The 16274-nt window shown below is 40.6% G+C and overlaps 1 protein-coding gene across 2 annotated transcripts in view; it reads left to right on the top strand.

The window, feature by feature from the left end:
• LOC130550359 (centrosomal protein of 112 kDa-like) overlaps positions 1-16274 on the top strand; it is a 100797-nt gene that overhangs the window by 60384 nt on the left and 24139 nt on the right. For both annotated transcript variants that reach the window (XM_057327801.1, XM_057327800.1), the window contains one exon: positions 11736-11825. In XM_057327801.1, coding sequence (XP_057183784.1) covers positions 11736-11825 — 90 coding nt within the window. The remainder of the gene's footprint in view (positions 1-11735; positions 11826-16274) is intronic.

Below are 16274 nucleotides of genomic sequence, written 5' to 3'. Positions count from 1 at the left end.
CCAGCATGTTTAACAGTGTAAAGAAGTCAGAATGCATGAAATAGCATGTTACCCCATCTTTAAAGTTGTCTAGGTCATATTTTTAGGGCTAGGACTACTGTTCTAAGATGTTAAAGGAAAAGTTCATCTCAAAATCAAAATTGTGTAATTTTTTACTCACCCACATGACGTTCAACAGGTTTTAAGACCTCCCAGGTTCTTCGGAACACAAATAAAGATATTTTAGGTGACATCCGAGAGATTTCCAGGCCTCCTCATAGACATCATGGTTATAGTTGTTGTCAAGGTCCAGAAAATTACTAAAGACATCGTTAAATTGGTCCATCCGCTCACAGTGGCTCAACTGAATTTTTTTGAAGTGACTACAATACTTTATGTGCAAAAAACAAACCAAAATAACGACTTTAATTGATATACTGTATTCTCCTCTGTCTCAGTCTATGGTGCGCGTTCACGAGAGCACTTCAACGCATGCGCATTCGGTGGTTGCAGACGGCGGCGTTCTGACTGACAACCCAGAAGCGCAACTCTGTGTTTACAAGCAGACGCACGCTGTATTTATTTATTTTTGACCTGCCATCTTCCTGTTTCCTGCATCGCTCTTCCTGTTTCCTGCATCGCTGCCGGCAGCTTCGAGTATACTACGATCCATCGAGCAACCTTGGTAAGTTGGAATTGCACTTCAAATCCGGTGAGTTATGGCTTCTATTCCTATTATTGTTACTTGCACCTCATGTCATATGTTTAGCTTAGCCTTCTCTGTCAGCTGCGAGGGCTTTATATGCGATAAATGCAGGGAAATAGTTAGGCTGACAGAGAAGATCTTAGAATTAGAGTCTCGCATCCAATCTTTATCTGAGGATAGTAAGAGTTTAACGACGATAGAAAACACTTTGGATGCGAGCAACATTAGCGCACACAGCTCGGTTCCGGTTGAAAATCCCCCGCAGCTGGGAAACTTCGTGACTGTGAGACGGCGTAGTCGCAGGACAAAACATCACTCGACCGTTCCGATTACAGTCTCGAACAGGTTTGCCCCGCTCAGTGACGCACCGACTGAGAAACCTGCTGAAAGTGCCCTAGTTATCGGTGATTCTATTGTTCGGAACGTTAACATAGAGGCACCAGCCACCATAGTCCAATGTTTACCGGGAGCCAGAGCGCCTGACATCAAGTCAAATTTAAATGTGCTGGCTAAGGCTAATCGTAAATTCAGTAAGATTGTCATTCACGTCGGCACAAATGATGTTCGACTCCGTCAATCGGAGATCACAAAAGATAACATTAAAGAGGTGTGTGAGCTCGCAAGCATGATGTCAGACACTGTAATATTCTCTGGCCCCCTCAATGCTTATCGTGGTGATGAGATTTATAGCAGATTATATTCACTAAATGGCTGGTTGTCTGAGTGGTGCCTGCAGAATGATATAGTTTTTATAAATAACTGGAAGAGTTTTGAGGGCAGACCTGACCTGTTGAAACGAGATGGTCTCCATCCCTCCTGGGCTGGGACTTCCATCCTGTCTAGAAATATGGCAAAAAGTCTTAATGCTAATGCTAAAACTTGACTCGCTGGGGCCCAGGTCAGGGAGCAGACAGTATGGCTTAACCAACTGTCTGCTTGCCGTCTCACGTCGCAGAATACACAAAATGTACAACATGTAGTAATCCGTTCTCCCAAACATCACAAAATAGAGACTGTGTCTGTCCCCCGGATTAGCAAACATAAAATAATGCGTAAACCTCTTGAAAGTAATTTAATAAACGTTAAACAAACTAAACATGAACAAAATACAGATAATCAACTGTTACGACTCGGATTGCTAAATATTAGATCTCTCTCTAATAAAGCACTTTTTGTTAACGATATGATAACAGATCATAAAATAGACATGCTCTGTTTGACAGAAACATGGCTAAAACCAGATGATTATATTGCTTTAAATGAATCTGTCCCCCAAGATTATTATTATAAACACGAGCCTCGTCTAAAAGGCAGAGGGGGAGGTGTCGCAGCACTTTACAATAACTCTCTTAGCATTTCCCAGAAGTCGAACTCTAAATATAATTCTTTTGAAGTCATGGTTCTTCATGTTTCAACACCTAATACTAAAGATAAAACACTTTTTAAATTGATTCTAGCTATTGTATATAGGCCTCCAGGGCACCACACAGATTTTATTAAAGAATTTGGTGGGTTCTTATCAGAACTAGTACTGGCCGCAGATAGACTCCTTGTCGTTGGTGACTTTAACATCCACGTAGATAACGTTACAGATGCCTTAGGAATGGCTTTCAAAGACACTCTTAACTCCATGGGCATTAGTCAACATGTGTCAGGACCCACTCACCTTCGTAATCATACTTTAGATTTAATACTGTCTTACGGTATAAATGTGGACGACGTTAAAATCCTTCAGCAGAGTGAAGACATTTCGGATCATTATCTGGTATTATGTTTGCTTCACTGGCCTACGGCTGCAAATAAAACTCATTGTTACAAATATGGTAGAACAATAACTTCAACTACCAAAGATGCGTTTCTCGATAATCTGCCCGAATTGTCTCAAATCATGAGAAATAACGTTGAAGATCTTGACATTACCACTGAAAATTTTAATTCCACCTTCTCGGTAACGCTAGACAAAGTTGCTCCACTACGTTTAAAGAAGATTAAAAATGGCAGCCCCACACCGTGGTATAATGAACACACTCAGGCTCTAAAGAAAGCGGCCCGAAAAATGGAGCGCAACTTTAAGAAAACTAAATTAGAGGTATTTCGTACAGCATGGAAGGATAGTATTCGAAAATACAGGAAAGCCCTAATAACTTCTAGATCCGCCTACTTTTCATCACTAATAGAAGAAAACCAGCACAACCCTAGGTTTTTATTTAACACGGTGGCTAAATTAACAAAAAATAAATCGTCAGTGACTTCTGATCCTGTATATCAGCATAGCAGTGATGAATTTATGAACTACTTCACATATAAAATCCAAGATATTAGAGAAAAAATTATAACAATGCAATCAGAAGTGAAACCCGCTGAACAAACTAACTACAGCGCCCTTAAGGAGAAAATGCAATTATTTTATACCGTAGATCAAGATGAGCTGTCTAAAATTATTAGATCATCTAAATCAACAACATGCATACTAGACCCTATACCTACAAATCTACTGAAAGAGATGCTCCCAGAAATTATAGATCCTCTTCTTGGTATTATTAACTCATCTCTGACATTAGGACATGTGCCTAAAGCATATAAGGTGGCTGTTATAAGGCCCCTTGTCAAAAAACCCCAACTCGACCCTAGAGAACTAAGGAACTACAGGCCTATATCGAATCTACCTTTCATATCTAAAGTTCTGGAAAAAGTAGTTTCAACTCAATTATGCTCCTTCCTCCAAAGGAATGACATCAATGAAGAATTCCAGTCTGGATTTAGAGCATGTCACAGTACAGAGACTGCTTTGATCAGAGTTACAAATGATCTGCTATTGGCGTCTGACCGAGGTTGTATCTCGTTATTGGTGCTGCTAGACCTTAGTGCTGCATTCGATACCATTGACCACAGCACACTCCTACATAGACTCGAAAATTATGTCGGCATTAAGGGAATAGCTTTGAAATGGTTTAAATCTTATTTATCCGACCGTTTTCAATTTGTAGCAATAAACAATGAGGTGTCACGCAAATCGCAAGTCCAGTACGGTGTACCACAGGGCTCAGTCTTAGGGCCTCTGCTCTTCGCATTATACATGCTACCTCTAGGAGATATAATAAAGCGACACGGAGTTAGCTTTCACTGTTATGCTGATGATACTCAACTTTATATTTCCTCGAAGCCTCATGAAACACAGCAGTTCCATCGAATAATGGAATGCATAGTCGATATAAAAAACTGGATGAGTAACAACTTTTTATTACTGAACTCGGACAAAACGGAAGTGTTACTTATTGGACCGAAAACTGCTATAAGTAACAACCAAGAATACTGTTTAACTATTGACGGATGTTCCATAAAACCCTCGTCGTCAGCAAAGAATCTTGGCGTTCTATTCGATAGTAATCTGTCATTTGAGAGCCACGTCGCCAACACCTGTAAAATTGCGTTTTTCCATTTTAAGAATATATCTAAACTACGTCATATGCTGTCAATCTCAGATGCAGAGAAGTTAATTCATGCATTCATGACATCAAGACTAGATTACTGTAATGCACTGTTAGGTGGTTGCCCTGCAGGCTTATTACAAAAACTCCAATTGGTCCAAAACGCGGCAGCTCGAGTTCTTACACGTACAAAAAAGTATGAACATATTAGCCCGGTTCTGTCAACCTTGCACTGGTTACCTATAAAGCATCGCGTTAACTTTAAAATCTTGCTTATTACCTATAAAGCCTTACATGGTTTAGCTCCTCAGTACTTGAATGAACTCCTTTTGTATTACAGTCCTTCACGTGCATTACGCTCTCAGGCGTCCTGTCAGTTGGTAATACCTAGAATTTCAAAATCAAGTGCAGGTGGTAGATCCTTTTCCTATCTAGCGCCTAAACTTTGGAATAGTCTTCCCTGCACTGTCCGGGAGGCAGACACACTCTGTCAGTTTAAATCTAGACTAAAGACGCATCTTTTTAATCTTGCATACACTACTCTTCCATAATATAAATCTTCAGAGGGTTTAGGCTGCATTAGTTAGATCAACCGGAACCAAAAACACAACTGATGTACTTGTTGCATCAAAGAGTACAGAACAGTACTCTACTCTCAGCCAGTCTTGTCTCATTGTTCCAAGGTTACCACAGCGAGCAGGATGCAGTTCATGGCCTGACCTGATGGTAGAGCGGAGAATGGGAAGTGGGGACCTGACAAGAGCTGAGATGATAGAGCTGGATAAAGAAGGACGCGGTCTCTTGACATGTCTTCACCACAAAACTTCAAATGCTATTAGATTATTAATGATAATCTTAAACTATAATTTATTTTATTATTAAGTTTATTTATTTTATTTAGCCTTGTTGTGCAAGTTCTCTGGAGCTTGTGCAGAGGCAGCAGCTTTTGCCAGAGGGGAACTGGAATCCCCTGGTTGGGCCTGGGTTCTCCTGAGGTTTTTTTTCTCGATTAGAGTTTTGGGTTCCTCGCCACCGTTTGCATACTGTTTTTGCACTATCTGCCTGGCCGGGGGGGCTGCTTTAGAATTTTAAAGTTTTACTTAATTAATATTGCATATAGGAATTTATAGTCTGTTATATTTGACCTGTGCTTCTCTCTCCTTTATCCTAAATGTGTGCTCTCACTGAGCGTGTGTGTGTGTGTGTGTGTGTGCGTACTTGTCTGTGTACGTGCGTGTGTGTGTGTGTGTGTGTGTGTTGTGTGTGTGTGCGTGCGCATCCGTGTGTGTGTGTGTGTGTCTCAATGTCTATGTGTGTTAGTACGTGTGCATATTGTGTGTGTGGAGTGTTTTGTATGTGGGTATGTCTGTCTTCTGTGTTTTCAACCTTTTCTTGTTTTTGCAGGTACAACTTTAATTATTTAGCTTATAGTCAATATGTCTCATGTACAGCTGCTTTGTAACAATGAAAATTGTAAAAGCGCTATATAAATAAAAGTTGAGTTGTATATAAGCTGATCTTCACAACATGTCTGATGATTTCGATATTAAGGAAGACTTGCACTTTTTTTACCCAACCGTAGAAACCGAACGCGCGAGCGTTGAAGTGCTCTCGTGAACGCGCACCATAGACTGACAAGACAGAGGAGAATATATGAATTAAAGTCGTTATTTTGGTTTGTTTTTAGCACATAACTTATTGTCGTTGCTTTAAAAAAAATTAATTCAGCCATTGTGAACGGATGGACCAATTTAATGATGTCTTTAATACTTTTCTGGACTTTGACAACAACTATAACCATGATGTCTATGAGGAGGCCTGAAAATCTCTCGGATGTCACCTAAATATCTTTATTTGTGTTCCGAAGATGCGGGAAGGTTTAAAACATGTTGAACGTCATGTGGGTAACACAATTTTGATTTTGAGATGAACTTTTCCTTTAAACATCTGTCTGTGTTACTCATGTAAATCCTATGTGTAAACTTTAACATATAAACTGTGCATCCCTTTCTGTTCTACTACCATTACAGGACATGTATCCCAGCGTGGATACTTTCAAATCTTTGAAACTGAGAAACTTGCTGAATTACTTTAGCATCATCTGTATTATTATTACCTTCGAATTGTCGACATCCATCATTCAATAATCAGGTTAAAGACATCATATCACACAAATTTATTCACCATCTGTGTGATGTGTGCACAGGACTACACCGCTGTGGTTATAAAGAGCTCAGGCTTTGTCGTCATGAACAGATCTCTTTAATCTGATGCTTGGAAAGCTTGTGAAAGCAGCAGACGTGTACAAATTCCACACAAAGAGCCAGATAGTGCTAGCAAAACTCTGTTTGTGTCCGTGTTCCTGTCTTTTCTTTTTCCCTTTCTATTGCCTTTACCCGAGGGAAACATACTTGCCTTATCGTTGGAGGTGGACCACCCAGGAAAAATGATTCTGGTCCCACCTTCGTGTGTATGTGTGTGTGTATGCGCGCGTGTATTAGAGCTTTTTAGCTCTGAACTTGCATGTCAACATCTGTGCAGGTCTGTACGTGTGTGAACACTGTATTAGTGCGAGTGTGTGTGTTTTAGTAATCCATGGGGATAAACAGTTGAGAAGAAAACCAAGAAGTCCAAAAAAGAGCAGGCCAGTGGCATGGGCCTCACTCTCACCCCCTTTCTTCACCCCCAGGAAATCAAATGTTCCACGTTTGCCGCTTGTTTAGATTGATCCCGCTCTGGCTGGCTGATAAAGAGCATATCGCCCTAGCCATCTGGTCCGTGTTTGGAGAGATTCACCACAGAAAATCACACGTTCACGCAGAGAGGATCAACAGCTGTGAGGTTGGAAGGAAGGTTTATGGGGAAAACACAGGCGTTATCAAGGTGTATCCTGGATCCTGCAGATGTTAGAAGTGCAGACAAAGGGCATCTATGATACCCGAAGAAAGCTGTCTGTTAACATGTCCATTCATCTTAATGGTCATCAAAGGCAGTGGACAGCGTGAATTTCAGTTAATTTGTATGCTACTTATTTGTTGCTTGCAAAACTTGTATCTCTTCAGGATGCAGGGAATGACTTGAAATGGAAAAACGTCATTTTCATGCCATAATAGATTTGTTACTAACAGGGGGCCAACTGGACCATACTAAACAGGCCAAATCATAAGCAGTTGGTCCGCACTTGCTGTCTGACAGCTGAGGACCTACTCACACTTCCCCAATCGAACCGCGCCCGAGTGCGTTTGACACCTTAAACCTGATTCGATTGACTAGTGTGAGTGCTCGCAACTTACGCCTGGCGTGGTTGGAAGAGGTGGGCTGGAGCGCGGTTTGGTTTAGAAAGGGGGCAGTATGAGTGCAAATCTCGCCGGAGCGCGGAACTGAAAGCATGATGTAAATTATGCGACTGTCAATTCCTCCCTGAGATTCAGCTGTCACCGTAAAAAAACATCTGATACACGGCACACTTACACGTGCAGGTGTTTGTCACCGCGGCCAAAACTACTTCAGATATTAGGTTCGTCAAACATAATGCAACGCTGTGTGTAACAGTCGGTTTTATTATCATAAAGTACGCAAGGGTGATTTAAACGCATAATGAGCTGTTTACTCTCATATCGCTCTCATATGACAATGACATCATAAGCGGATCGGTCTGAGCAGCGCGCGCGTGAGGTTAAACACCACTAATAAGCCACAAACTGATCATTACGATGGATACCGTTGTGCTGAGAGATATCACTTTGTTTATGTTTACTTCGAAGCAGTCGCATCGTAATGATGAAAGCGTGCTCGGGTGCGGATGGTAAAGCACATTGTTAGCACAGGCCAGCGGGGGAGTGGGGAAAGGGGGGACAATCGCGCTCGGGCACAGTTGAGAGCAACCGGGCTATATATGAGTACGCCCTCAGTGGCACCTTCGAGTGCTCTCTCAAGATCAATGAAATGGATCTCTGTAGTGCCCTGGGTCACAAATCCACTTTAAGAGCTCGACATTTTGGCCGTCTTGCCTCCCCTTTAGTTCCCAGCTTAGTAAATATCCTTTATCCCGTCTGGAAAAGCCTGACGCGCTTCTCAGGGCACAGGGATCACCCACAATGACTCACTCAGGCTGTTTATTAATGGGAGCCGGATATGACAGGGTCCTTTCATGACAAAGACAGAGATATTTTCAAGCCCTCACCCCACCCTGACTCTCCACTGTTTCGCAAATCCTGCTAGGAACCACATGAAAGTCTCGGCTCAGAACTGTCAGTGCTGTTCCAGGAAACAACACTGCGCACAAAGGCTGTTACAGGCCCAAAGTGTAGTTTACTTTTAGCTGTGTGAGCTAAAATGCTTCTAGCTATGTAAGAATGGTTTTGTGTTTCAAAATCTGTCCGAAAACACCTTAAAAGGCAATGTAAGGATGCACGGCATCCGCAGTGCTAAGGGGCACTATTGCGGGCAATAAACTGTCTCCCGGGTCAAAGACTGTGATGGTGGCAGTGTTATAATTTAGTTTATAAATTAGTTTATTAATATTTTAAATTAGCTTTTATTTTTAGATTAGACAGGGCAAAACAGCATGCAAGCGCAATTAAAAAATAAACGCAGATGGGAGTCGAAAGTTCTCTGGGTCATTAACTAACAAGGCGTTAGGGTTAGCCCACAATGACCAATGCAATCTACCAAGAGGAGTGCAAAAATGTTAGTTTTTTAGCGTTAAATAAAGCCTCAAATACAAATACACTGACGAGAGCTAATGTGTTAATGTTAGTTAAATTTTTATAAATTTTGTTACATGCATTTGTCATTTTATTTTGTTTTGTTCTTGTTTATTTTTATACTTTTATTTTTAAACTTATTTCAGTTTCAAGTTAAAAAAAGAAAATTAGGCCAGTATTTTATTTGATTTTAATAAACAGAACTTTTTTTTAAGTTTTAATTTTAGTAAACTAAAATAATCTTGCACAGTGGAACCACACTAACTGAAGAAATGTTTTGAGTATATATAAGGACAACAGAATATAAAGAACTTGTGTTAAAGCAACACTTTAGAACTTTTGCTCACGGGTTGCCCCATGTGGTTGATAAGCGCAATTGTCTGTTATCAGTGTTGTAAATAATGTAGCTGTATAAGTGTCACAGTCACCAGCTGCAGTGCCCTCTCAAAGCCACAAGAGGCCACTTTCCACGTCACCCAGACTGTCATACACTACATTTCCCATAAATCACTGCCTGGACTCAGTTTAATCATTCACACCTATTTCTTGTTATCTGTTTAGTTCTGTCTATTTAAACCTGGTTTGGCAGTCATTCGGGCCTTGGTTTTGTGTTATGTCACAGTTGCTTCTGTTCCTCGTGTTCTTTGTGATGCCCTGGATGTTTATATTGTTTGGACTGTCTTTCTGTGTATTACCCTTGCCTACTCTCGGATTTGACTGTGGATTACCCCTTAAATAAACTACATTTGGATCCTCACCTCTGAGTCTGTGCAATTCGTGACAATAAGCCTACCTGTGGGCAGCGCAATACACATGAATTTGTTTTCTAAGCTGATGGAACTGGCGAATGCAGAAACGTCATTTGGAAACCATATCACACTCCTCCGCCGGCAGGGGATGGGCGGGGCTGTGTGTACCGACCCGAACACAGAACTTACAGAGTGTGCTTGTAGACGCTATGAGGCTGCTCAGGTAACAGCGTGAGTAGAATTTGTCCCGTTAAGAGTTTAATTTTAGAGAAAAACCACAAAGTGTTACTTTAAGACAGTCTGGGTTATGTGTGTTTCATAGTGTACGCAAAGTGTGTTTCTGGCCTTACAGTTTTTCTCAGTCAGTGCATTTCTCAGATCAAAAATGACATCTTTAAAACAACTTGTTCAACCTCCACATCCTCTTGTCACTTGTGCACAACATAAACATAACAATTTTTCACTGTTTTGGAATAACATTTAACATTTTAAGATACTTTTGTGCATTTAAGCATTTGATTATGTACTGTTGGTTGAGTTATGTTATGTTATGTTATGTTGCATAGTCTTGCTTACATCAAGCGTAGGCGTAAGGTACAGTGTACCCTATGCCATAGCGTCATTCCATTCGAAATTTTCTTAACTTAAGCTTCAACAAAAGTTTACTTGCCGCTTTCACGGCTTAATGCGTCACCATAAACGTACACAACAAGCTGTTTCTTCTTCTGCTCTTGTCTTGGTTACACAAGCAACACACCCATGGACACTGACGACTAGTTTCCAATGCCTGTTGATGCGGACAGCGACACAGAAATATAAATAAAGACCAATGTGTTGCCTACATCATACAGGCTGTGGCGTAGGTCCGACACAGAGCCATAAATCGCTCTTTACCCCCCAAAAACACTGCAATGATAAGATATGATGACAGCCCGGGACATCAAGAGTTATAGAATAACAGCACTGTGATTCCTCACTGCACCACACTGCATGTACAGTTCTGCCTAACGGCTCTTTCATATGTTATCAAGTTTTAATTTTTTCCTAAAGTGCTGTGTCGTGTCTTTTCTGTATCACAATGACTTTGTCCTGTATTGTGTTGATAGACCAGTACAAGTGTAAAGAGAATGTTTCCCAATCTCTTGCAGTCAGTATCATACATACAATAATGTGTTAAGTGAAAGATATCATTAAGAAAAAATCCAGCAGTTGTTGAATTGCCCGAGTAGTTTTTCATCAGAAAATATAACAGTGTACACAACATGGCTAAACTGAGGATTTTAAACAAGTAACAGGCTTTTGCAGGTATTTTATGAAGTGTTTTGAGAAAATTAGGTACTATTAGCAAAATTTAAGAACGATTCGAGAAATGCACCAAAGCAACTGAAAAAACGAAGACGCTGCCAGTGAAAGGGGCGATCATAAACCGTGTAACACGCACACATAATTAACAACATTAACATCTGTCTCTATTCGTGGCAGGCAGTTTAACTAAATGTGGTTGATATGTATTTTTCTTGTTGCTTTATTTTGTATTATTTGATAGATAGATCATCAGAGAACACACATAATGTATAATATGTAGTCGCTTTGGATAAAAGCCCAAATGCATAATATAAATACGTAAATGAACATGATTTTAGTGTGATAAAATTGTTCACTAACCAGCTTTATACCATATTCGAATTGATCTTAAATGCATTTTATTTGATGTCCTATTATTTCTGATTTAAGCATGTGCAGTATGACTGGAACACCTGCTGTGCTGATATCCTGTTGATTGATACGCATCACTTCCTGTCAGATAACACCCTTCAGATCAGATGGCTGAGGCCCTTCTGTCCACTTCATAGTGATCTGTTTTCCTGCTTTGCATGGAGAATAATCGAAAGTGAAGAGCACAGATGTGTACTGGAAACATCTGCTTCAAAGTGGCAGGAACTATGCATTTTTCCACTCCAATTGGTTACAGAGACAAAACCCAGGCCCGGTATACTCTGCCACTAGGCCCTTATGGAAGAAAGAACAATCCTTTTCGTTTGGCTGTTTATGATGCATTTGATACCCTTTAATACGTAACTGATTGACACACAGTTTGATTGACAATGACGCTCTTTCCTTTATCTGGAATCTATATTTGTCTGATCCTCGTAATTTTCCCTCTCAGGTTTTTCAAGAACGTGTGGAGACTCTGCAGAAACAACTGCACACAGCTGAGAAGAAGATGATGAGCAGAGAGCTAGAAAACCAGGAACAGGTAACAGCTCAGACCCCAGAGCGCACACCTTGGCCCCTGAATGACTAGAAAGATGCACCGTCTTTAGTGAGTCGCTGATATGCCCCTTGCACATTTTACACATTCCTAAGGATCCGGCTTCAAGAGCCTGTGCCTTGGGCCAGGAATGCGTCCCTGTTTTAGAGGGAATTCTCAATAATAACGGGCCACTTTGACCTTGAGTTCAAGAAAGTTTGAGAAGAAGAGATAATTAGCGGATTCATAACTTTAGGTGGGTCTTTGGACCTGGTATGTAGGATGTTTTCTCCTCAAAACTTCTGGTGACCTTTACTGGCCCTCTCGGACAGTTGTTGAGATACCTGGGACAAAATCTGGAAAGGAACAGCTGTTGGAAAATGGCACCATATTCCTTTGTCCGACTGAAATCTAGATCAGTGGCTGAGTTAAGTAAAAGCACAAACCAGGCACCTGAGAATCATTGAAATGTTTTTAAACCATCGTTTTCAATCTAGTTGTCTCTAGAAAGTTAACTAAAAGCTTCAACATTAAAGACAACGAGAAATGAAAAAGCCGTTTTACCTTAAAGCCGCATTTTGTAACTTTTGCCTCTCTATTCCAATCGCTGTTTGAAAAAAGTGGTTACTGTGGGTTTTCAACACTGATCTTTTATGTATTTGCTCAATAACTGACTTTGGTTTATTTTTACCAGAACAAGTTTAAATAAATGTACGATTCATCAGTGTGCATATACCGTAGAAATACTGCCATGGTTTTTAGCTATAAATAGCATTTAGTAAAATCCTTCACCTCTAAAAGACGTATATTGGCTGCTTGAGTAGGCACAAGTAGTTAGAATAAGACTTGGAGGTTGAAGATGAACTTTAGCCCTGAGAGCATCTCTGTAAATACAAGTAACATGTATATTTCATATCATATTTTTATTAACACTAAAGGTTATCAATCACATTGATACACTGCCTCCGATATTTTTGTCCGTCCTAAAAAAATCTTGGACTGGGATCTATTTTATGCTTTTTTCCGCATCCGTAGTAAGCATTTTGAGAGGTGTTTTGACAATTCAGAGACACGGGAGAAATATCAAGAAAAGTATCTAAATATCTAGAAAAGTAGCACATGTTGGTTAACATCAGCAATGGCATAAACATTGTGATTAATGTATTTTGGATGGACAATAAGTTCAATTCAATTTTTTTTATATGGCACTTTTCACAGTTGCAAAGCAGCATTACATGCATTAGAGTCATGGACAAAAATATTAGCGCCCTTGGTAAATATGTGGAAATAAATCTGCATTGTTTCAACATTCACAAAAATCCCTAAAGTAACAAATCACCCCCCCCCCCAGAAATTCTTGTGAATAAAATCGAGTATATTCCTATTGATATTTATATCTTCTTAGCACACCAAGGCGACTAAAAAGATGATGTTGTCCAGTCATGACTTCTTGTTGTACAGGAGAATAAATATACAAACCCTAAATCCTCTTAATTATTCACCACAATGGGTAAAACTAAAGAATATAGATCTGATGTGCAGCAAAAGATTGTTGAACTACACAAAATAGAAATGTGTCAAATCGGGAGATAGTTGAAACTATAAACAGTCCCATTTGCAACATCAGGGAAATGATCAAGAGTTGTAATCGACTGGAGATGTTGATAATCAGCCTGAAAGGGAATGTTGCCTTAATGCACACTTAGGAGAATAATTGAGTGGCCAAAGACGTCTCAAGGATCACAGTTGGAGAATTGCAGAAATCAGTTGAATTTTGAATGTAAACTGCACCTCCATCCCCACAAGTTGTTTCGACGCTGTTCTAGAAACAGATCTTTTGCTCTGCTCCACCATATTATGCCACAGGAACTTCAACCAGGACTGGGTTCTATGACCATATGAATTTTTCTTTCAGCAATAACAGAAGAGTTTGGTGCACACAGGGATAAAAAATGGCCCCATGTCCACAGTTAAATATACAGCCGGACCTTTATTGTTGTGGACCTACTTTTATACCAGAGGACCTGGACGTCTTATTCAGATACAAGGCATCATGGATTATTTCAAATACTAACAGATAAAAAAGCAAAACCTGACTTGCTCTTCTAGAAATATCATAATGGGTCATGGTTAGATCTTCCTTCAGGACATTGGTTCAAATCAAACTCCCATTGCCATCCAGGTTCCCTGATCTGAACCCTATAGAACATTAGTGGAGTGAACCAAAGAGGAGAGAACACCAACATTTAAAGGATCTGGAGAAATTCTGTATAGTGGAATAGACTCGGAGGACTCTCCATGTATTCTCAGACCTCTTTCAGACTAGATCTTTCTTGCAAATGGAGGTTGCAGAAAGTATTGAATACAAGGGTGCCAACATGTATGGGAGAAAAACATTTGTTTCATAATTTGATATATTCCCCTACTTCCAATTGTTTTAGTATGTTGGAATTTTGTAGATTTTCTTAAATAAAAGGTCAAAAGGAGCAACAAAGCAGATCACAGTTCACAGCCTTCTTTGCTCATATTTACTAAGGGTGCCAACATTTTTGTCCATGACTGTATACATAATAATAATATTATGTTATTTTTGCAAGGTTTTCTCTATGCAGTGTACATTGATGAACCTTAACTCAAAGGTTTTATTTTCAGAAACCGTCAATTGTTTAATTATAGTAGTAATCACAGATAACATGACATTTAGTGCTTCTGGAATTTTTATAATATTATTATGTGCAGAGTATCAACACGATATTATTCATTACGTTTAATAATATTAATAGTGTTACTGACGCTGGGTTATTTACAATAATATGATGTTCAAGGTATTAACACAATATCAGTGTGACAAGCAGAGCGGGACAAGGGCCGTGAGGGAACGGCGTGAGGCCGTATCACTCGCGTCAGCTGCATGTTGCACCGGTCTTACATCTCTCACGGAGGAGCTCCGGAAGCATAAAAGGAGGAGAGACAGCAGTGAAGGAGGAGAGAGAACCAGGCCTGGATTTTATGTTATGTTTTATTACGTTTGTGTGGCTGGCAGTCGACCGTGAGGGAGCTGTCGGCAGTTTACTTTCGTTTTGTTGTTCGTTTATGTTATTAAAGTTTGGTTGAAAGTTTGCCGGTTCCCACCTCCTTCTTCCCGTTTACTTCCTCCAGCACCACCGCCTCGGGCAGCCACTCGCGGTCTTCACTCTTCCGTGCTGCCCGACCTCTTCAGCACCGCAATCACGCTCGGCAGCAAGGGCTCTCCGACAGCATGTCCCTCCTTCCTCCCGGGTTTCGGCACCAATGTAACAAAGATCGAAGTAAACACTCCTCCTTTCATGTGTCACGAAACAGAAGGACTCAAATGCAGGTTCTTTTCAAAACAAAGGATTTATTAGCCAGAACCAACAAAGGCTGAGCCAAAAAACCAAAACAGCAAGGTTGAATATAAACAAACAGAAAAACAGTTCAAACTGAGAAAAAGACGTGTGCTTCGAGCACTGATGTCCACCGTGAAGGTAGTGGAATAGAACAGCCGGACGGGTACCGGCACTCTCCTTAATGCCACACTGCCCGCAGCCGAAAAGGCTTAACCCCTCGAGCACAAATCCTGAACAGAGTGACAGAGCATAAATCCACAGGTCAAAAACAACAACCTTCACATACAACGAACCCACACAGCATGAGGACAGGGAGAGGTTTAAGTAGGAAAGAGAAACGAGTGTCAGGTGTGAGTTGATGAGGCACGCAGCGCCGCTCGTGATGCTGATTGCTGTGAGCAGCAGGGGGTGGTGACCACAAAAACAAAGAGCCACGTGTAGCTGACAGCACAGCTCATGGAAGCAAGAAAGCAAAACAACAATAAGTGCAAAACAAAATACAGACTGTGACATCATGTTTTCGGAGCTCCTCCGTGAGAGATGCAAGACCGGTGCAACGCGCAGCTGACGCTCGTGCCGTTCCCTCACGGCCCTCGTCCCGCTCTGCTTGTCACAATCAGTAAACATGGTTGTCAATACTGAAAACTTAAAGGCCACATATTCTGGGAATATGTTTTTTTCAAACACAGTGTATGTTGCTGTCTGGGAATAAAGTTACAATGCTCAAAGTTGACTGCAAAGGGACATTTTTTTATTTGCCTTTTAAGGACTACAGCAAACAGCTGACATGAACTACAGCTCTCTTTTTCCAGTGATCCATACGCCTCAATGGCCTAGAATTTTAATAACCTTCACCCCAGGAAACATGCAAGTAAAGGGGGTGAGGTCATGTTGAGCTGCTTTAGAGAAAAAGAGTCTCTGCAGTATTTGATTTAGCTGCACACTTACGTTCACTCGTATCACAGTCTGATTACTGCTGTTAGCTCTGGTGATAAAGATTCAGCTATACACATTCTAAAAGACCTAACGGTCAACGATTCCATCCATGACTTTAACATCTGCTGTGAAAGCTGTTCTGTGTAATACA

This window comes from Triplophysa rosa, unplaced genomic scaffold, assembly GCF_024868665.1.
Source record: "Triplophysa rosa unplaced genomic scaffold, Trosa_1v2 scaffold29_ERROPOS194725, whole genome shotgun sequence".
NCBI lineage: Eukaryota > Metazoa > Chordata > Actinopteri > Cypriniformes > Nemacheilidae > Triplophysa > Triplophysa rosa.
This window is presented reverse-complemented; position numbering and strand designations above follow the sequence as displayed.